At 39.5% G+C, this 7,500-nt stretch overlaps 1 protein-coding gene across 1 annotated transcript in view; it reads right to left on the reverse strand.

The window, feature by feature from the left end:
- Positions 1–1,625: 1,625 nt before the first annotated feature.
- Positions 1,626–7,500, reverse strand: part of LOC138976958 (heterogeneous nuclear ribonucleoproteins A1 homolog) — a 14,377-nt gene continuing 8,502 nt past the window's right edge. Inside the window, exons 6-8 of the mRNA XM_070349851.1 lie at positions 5,130–5,177; positions 3,703–3,723; positions 1,626–1,720 (exon numbers count right to left, since the gene is read on the reverse strand). Of these exons, the coding sequence (XP_070205952.1) occupies positions 1,626–1,720; positions 3,703–3,723; positions 5,130–5,177 (164 nt within the window). The remainder of the gene's footprint in view (positions 1,721–3,702; positions 3,724–5,129; positions 5,178–7,500) is intronic.

Here is a 7,500-nt window from a genome sequence, read left to right on the forward strand (position 1 = left end):
TAGATATGATATGTTTGGATTAAAAACACGCTCCGAAAGTTAAAACAAAGAGAGGTACAGAAAAGCGTGCTATCCTTCTTAGCGCAACTACTACCCCGCTCTTCTTGTCAATTTCACTGCCTTTGCCATGAGCGGTGGACTGACGATGCTACGAGTATACGGTCTTGCTGAAAAAATGGCATTGCGTTCAGTTTCATTCTGTGAGTTCGACAGCCACTTGACTAAATGTTGTATTTTCGCCTTACGCGACTTGTTTCTTCTTCCGTCTTTACACCTGTTTCTTGTCCCGTTGTGCTCTCACACCCGTTGTGTCCCTGCACTCACTACTGCTCCATCTGCTGTTTTGACTTTTCATTACTTGTTGATTGTTTTTGTTTATTTGTTTTAGTATGTTTCCTTCTTTTTTTCTGATCGACTGACATCAACCGGAAAACAAACAAACAAACACACAAACAAACAAACAAACACACAAACAAACAAACAAACACACAAACAAACAAACAAACAAACACACAAACAAACAAACAAACAAACACACAAACAAAAGAAAGAAAGAAATAAGGAAACTTTATGTTTTAAGTCAAAAGAGCTAATTTTGTCACCAAAGAACATTTCTTTTCATTTTCCCTAATTTGTCTTTGTGATTGAGGATAAGACATAGTTTCCCATACACATACAATCTATCAATATTTTCGTTTGTTTTCCTTTTGCAGGTAGGCAAATCATTCCGTTTTCAGTGTGAGAATTAAGAGATCTGTACTGATATAACTTTTAAATGAGAGAGAGCGTCAAAAAGAGAGATAAAGAGGGAGAGAGGGTGGGTGTGTGTGTGTGTGTGTGTGTGTGTGTGTGTGTGTGTGTGTGTGTGTGTGTGTGTGGGGGGGGGTACTGCACTTTAATTTTCTGCTAGTTTTTTTGTTTGTGGAACTGTGTTGTTATAATCAAAACAAAAAGGTTAGAAAATGCTATTCTTACACATGCATACAAAAACACACACACACACACACACACACAAACACACACACACACACATACACACACACACACATAGATACACACACACACACATACCTTTTTCGAGGCGAGTATATCACACTAGTTGCCTTTTCGATTAAGTTTACTTATAGAGCAATTGCATTTTGTGTGATACGTGGACTTCAAGTTCTTACACAGCAGAAGTAAAGTGTACAAAATCATCGACTGCCATCGAAACGCGTGTATCCGAATTTTAGCCGTAGTTTCAAGTTCCAGATGTCTCGTTGCAAAGCGAGAATGGGCGAGATGTCTGCGTTTCCACGTGGGTGTGATGAGTTCGAGAGCTTTGTGCAACCCCGTTACGTTAGTACCTGGTGAGTAAATGAAAGAAAATTATGACATACATTTTGTTGATCCGGCAGGTTTTTTCAGTTCACACACACACACACACACACACACACACACACACACACAAACACACACACATACAACACACACACACACACACACATACACACACACACACATACACACACAACACGCACACACACATACACATACACACACAAACATACAACACACACACACACAAACACACACACACACACACGCACAAGCACACGCACACGTGACATGTCACATAGTATGGATTACCTGTTGTAACCTCCTTTGTAACCTCTGTCGCTACCTCCGTCGTAATCCCTGTCGTAACCTCTGTTGATGCCGCGGCCCAAGAGTGACGAACCTGATATAGAAGAAAACGCCGTGTATCACACCAGTTAAATTACAGCTGATAGTAATGAAAACGCTTCTGCCTTTCCGCTCCTTTAAGGGCAAAATACATCTGCGCAGTCGCCACTACACTGCATATACTGCAAAAAGGATTACGACGAGTACTTGCATTGGCCTGTTTTCTTTTCACGCAACGTGTAGCGGGCTGGGGAAAAAATCACCTTAATAATCTGCAGTGCGTCGTCTGTGCCGCTGACTCTGAGCAGGTATAATTTGCCCCTTAAAGGGAAGGGACTTTGACCGCGTATCGAGAATGAACAGATCAATGAATGATGATGTAACCGAGTGCCGAAACACTACGATCACCTCGGGAAGCGAAGTGCAATCAAACAGGATTGAAAATGTTAGGGCTAATTTCTTAGCCCTATAAAAACTGTTATGCAAACCCGAAGGTTTCCATGAACATACAGACAATCGGAAACCACCAGACCACATCACAAACAGAATTCTACAATCCACTGGTGTTGACTTTTAAAGGCCAACAACTCGGGTGCAGAGTCTGCCGTGAAAGGAGCGGTAGCCTCCCCTGTCACAAGGATATAGCGTGATCTGTTCAATTTATTCGAGGCACACGGACACCTGTTGGTGTAAACTGTCCGGCGCACCGTCTCAGAGATGGCCAGGTTTTTACATAGGATACAACCATATACCTCCACTTGAATACATACGTAAAATGAACAGCCTAGGTGGTGTATGCGCATGTTTTTTTTTAATGTTTTTTTTTAATGAATTAACGTTGCAATTAATTTATGAAAAAATGCAAACTTTCGACAGCAAGCGGAGTGGGTGTTGATTTGAGGTATATGCCCAAGTGGCGAGATGTTCTCACGTACAAGCCTGGCCAGTCTGCTAGCAATGGTGATTTGGAATGTTTAATTGAATTGATTTCCTAAACATCCACTTAAAAAAAAATCATGAAGGTACGCACAGACTACCCAGGCTGTTCATTGTGGGTATGTGACCAAGTAGAGGGGTGGTCCTTTCTCATGTTAACGACTGGCTATATCTGAGATGTTGAGCCCAAAGTCTTAACACGGAGAGGAGTGTGCTTTTAATGTAACTCATATAAACGACTGGATATATCTGAGACGGTGAGCCCAAAGCCTTAACACGGAGAGGAGTGTGCTTTTAATGTAACTCATGTAAACGACTGGCTATATCTGAGACGGTGAGCCCAAAGCCTTAACACGGAGAGGAGTGTGCTTTTAATGTAACTCATGTAAACGACTGGCTATATCTGAGATGTTGAGCCCAAAGTCTTAACACGGAGAGGAGTGTGCTTTTAATGTAACTCATGTAAACGACTGGATATATCTGAGATGTTGAGCCCAAAGTCTTAACACGGAGAGGAGTGTGCTTTTAATGTAACTCATGTTAACGACTGGCTATATCTGAGATGTTGAGCCCAAAGTCTTAACACGGAGAGGAGTGTGCTTTTAATGTAACTCATATAAGAATTGAACTCTAAATAAAAGTAATATTGCATAACAGTGCCACAAATAAGCCACGTAGCAGAAACTTCAAGTGCAGTAGCCCCCTCCCTCTCTCTCTCTACCTCTACCCCCTTCATTCTCTCTATTTCTCTCTTTCTCTCCTTCAGTCTCTCTCTCTCTTTCTCTCTCTCTCTCTCTCTCTCTCTCTCTCTCTCTCTCTCTCTCTCTCTCTCTCACTCTCTCTCAGTCTCTCTCTCTCCGGCTAAATGTCTCATTTGTTTTTAGTTCTAAAAAGAATGGAAACCCAGTTTTAACCCCCCCCCCCCCCCCCAATTTAAGACTTCCTCCATTAAGACCTTGCTTTGTCTGAGTTTCCGTTCATAACATCTGCAAATTTACCTCCATTTTCATACTCCCTCCCTTTTCAAATCTGATTTTCTCTGATTTTTGTTAGGTATTTAATGGGAGGTTCTACTGTATTAAAAGTGATTAGAAAACTCACCTATTCTCAGATATGGGTAACCTGCAAAAGGTAAGCACACAAAAAGGGTTAGATCAAATGTACATGGGAGTATTTGTGACCCTCCATGGTTCTGCGCTAGGCTCAAAAAGACCAGGGAGTGTCTGGTGATGGTCACCTTATTCACAGGCTTATAACTCAAACATTTTTCGCTCTTTTCTAAGACGGTTTTCACTACTGCATAGAGCAGAAAAAACTCTGTAGGAAAATGTACAAATATGAAAATCATGCAAAGGTGACATGCGACTCATTCCGTGGTGGAGGGTCACATATGTCCAATGCTGAATTTCAAAGAAACATGGAGAGAAAAAAAAAAGTGTAGCTCTTAGATGATAGAAATGAGCACTTTTGATACGAACAAAACCAAAAACAACATTCTTCTGCTTGCTTGTTTGTTCATTTGTCTGTTTGTTTGTTTGTTTGTTTGTTTGTTTGTTTGTTTGTTTGTTCGTTTCCGGCTGGTATCTGTCAAGCAGAAGAAAGAAGGAAGGGAAAGGTAAAGGTAAAGGTATTCCCATAACCATCTGGTCGTAGGGGAGAGAGATGTTAGAGATCTCCACTTTTCTGGGGGCCAGCTTTTTATGAGGGCGGTGCCCATCTCCTCTCCCTCGCTGCCTTTGCCTTCCCCGGCCCTGAATAGGGTCAGGTACCCATTTCCAGCTGGGTGGACTGGAGAGCGCTCGGAAAAATCGGGTATTTGTATTTGTCCCCGAGTGGGGGACGAACCACGACCTCCAGCGTGAGAGGCAAGCGCTCTAACCACTGCGCCACTCCGCTACTCAAGAAGGAAACACATTAAAAAAACAAACAAATGAACTAAAACAATGGAAACAAAATAATGAAAAGAAGAAAAAGAAACAAAAGAAAAGAAACCACAGGAAATGATACAGAAAAATGGCCGAACAAGCAAACTTGGAAAGAACATTTAAAAGTAGTCATTATAGTTATCTATAAGTTCATTTAAAGGGAAATAAATGATGAATATGAAGCATGTTTGTTGTGTGTGAGTAAAATGAAAATACTCTATTTAATTATGACATTATGCTAGCTTGCTTAGCTCTTGATGTGTTAGTTTTCTTTTTTCCCCATATAGGAAACACTTTTGAAATTGCTTTTTGTGTTTTGTAAATAATGTTTTTTCGTTGTGTGTGCTTCTTCTTGTTCCTTCTTTTCCTTCTTTTTACATTTAGTCAAGTTTTGATTTCTCGCTTGCTCTTCTTCTACTTCTTATTCTTCTTCTTGTTCTTGTCTGTCTGTCTGTCTGTCTGTCTGTCTGCCTCTCTCTCACCCTCGCTCTCTCTCTTTCTCTCTCTCTCTCTCACTCTCTCTCTCTCTCTCTGTCTCTCTCTGTCTGTCTGTCTCTCTCTCTCTCTCTCTCTCTCTCTCTCTCTCTCTCTCTCTCTGCTTACCTCTAGATCTAATTCCTAATCCTCGCTGGAAACCTCTTCCTACTAAACCTGCACAAAAGGAGAAAACGTATCAGTAACTGAACGTGTATTACAAAGCCTCACGAATTTGCTATCTTGAACTCAATAGCAAAGCTATAATATAGTATAGAGAATACAACCGTGGCTTGCTCTATGATACCAGATTTTAACGAGGTAAAAATCCGGCGATTCAATTATTCAAAAAACGACAGCCCTGAAAGTCCAACAAATGGTGTACTCGCCTTTGGCTAGTGATTCTAAAAATGTATTAGTCAGAGTGCAAACTTTACTAGCCAAAACAACACTTTGTTTCAGCATCTTGAGTTGCATTTGGCGAGTAGATTCACATTTCTACTCGCCAGTTACATGTTTCTACTCGCCATGGTGAGTAAAATACTCGCCACTTTCAGGCCTGCACGAGGTTTGAAGTTGAGGTCAGTTATGCAGTGCTGTTGCCAGCCTAAGAAGACAATAGGTCATTTGGACCTCCCTAAAAAAAAAAAGGTCCAAATGTCCTGGCTTTAAAAAAAAACAATAGGTCCAAATTGCACCGCCATACCTTTGATACATGCAGTGCAAAATAACTTAAAGTCCGGAGTACACCGGCTGGATCGGTTATTTTCGTAAACGCAGCCTAGAGTGTCAATGACGACAAACACGGACTCGGCACCGAGTGCATTTTCACTCGTAGCGAACATGAGCATTTCGATCGGGGTTTGTTTTCCGACTTTGCAACTCCCATTCCATTCATTGCAGACCTTGTCCGCCTTGTACGAATATGTATCGGTCAGTTGACCACCAAAACGTAAAAACTATCGGTCCATCGACCGGACAAGGCTAGGTCCAATGCGTCAAATCAGAAAGGAATGCGTCAGAGACCGAAGACCGAGGCCTGGCAACAACACTGGTTATGCGTTCGTATAGATCATGTTGTTGACTGCGATACCGATGACACGGCAACATGCGTTTTAAGCTCATAATTGCTGGGTAGTAGCATTAAGGCAGCACATATATTATTCAAGTTCAAGTTCAAGTTCAAGTTCAAGTTTATTGGTCCATAACCCATGGGGGCATTTTGAACAATAAATACAAATCAATACAATCATGATATATGCTAATATAAAAAATTAAAAAAATAAAAAATAAAACATTATGAAAAACTGTTACAAATTCTATTAGTAAAGTCCAAAATATTCTTTAGCAATTTCTTTTTCTTAGTAGCAAACAACTTTTTAAATTTAAGTGCATTCGGTTTTTTCCAATAGTAAGGTGGTAACAACTCAGTTCTTTCTTCTTTGAAAAAATCACAGACAAATAAATAATGGAATTCATCACCTATGTCATGCGATACACATTTGGTGCAAGTTCTTTCTGACCTCGGGATGTTAAGATAACGTTCTTTCTGTACAGGTAAATTGTTGTTTAATGTTCTAAACTTCATCATTGAAACACATTGCTGATATGGCAGGTTTGTGACGTAGTCTTCACATGCAAAAATATCTTTGAACATTCGATAATTCCAAAACATATTTTTTGTTCCAATTTCTGTAAACCATTTATGGATATACTGGTCATATAGACTTCTTGTTACTTTCTTTTTAAACCATGTGCTTGAGTATTGAATATTTTCTTGAGAAGTCCAAAGGCCAGAGAGACCAATTTCATTTAAGGTTTTTTCAATGAAACATAAGTACTTGGATTCAATCATCTTGTTGATATACAATCTATAAGTAAAGCAATACACAATACTTGAAAATTTATTTTTATGAATAGGACTAATCAGTTTATACCAATAGCAAAGCATTCTACATTTCATATTAACATCTAGTGGATATCTTCCAAGTTCACCAAATATCATAGCATTTGGAGTTGATTTTTTTAGTTTGAAAACAATTTTATAAAAACGCAATTGAAGTTTAGTAGCAAGTTCACAGGAACCAAAACCCCATACTTCACATCCATACAATAAAATTGGAGCAATCATTTTATCGAACAGGTCAACTTGTATGTCCACAGGTAGTGACAATTGTCTACAAGTGCGCAAAAGAACAAACATTGCCCTTGAAGCACGATCATATAGATTCTTCTGTGCGACTGAAAATGTATTATTATAATTAATCTTAAGGCCCAAGTACATTACATCAAACACTACTTCGATTAAATTGCCATTGTACGTAAACAGTGGTTTATTTCTAATTTTACCTCTGGAAAAAACTATAACTTTCGTTTTGTTTACATTAATATTTAGACGCCATTTTAAACAGTATTCGTGCATTTTGTTTAAACATTCTTGCAGGTTTTTTTCCGACTCTGAGCAGATCACAGTATCATCCGCATACAGTAATAAAAACAT

This window comes from Littorina saxatilis, linkage group LG9 (assembly GCF_037325665.1).
Source record: "Littorina saxatilis isolate snail1 linkage group LG9, US_GU_Lsax_2.0, whole genome shotgun sequence".
Lineage (NCBI taxonomy): Eukaryota > Metazoa > Mollusca > Gastropoda > Littorinimorpha > Littorinidae > Littorina > Littorina saxatilis.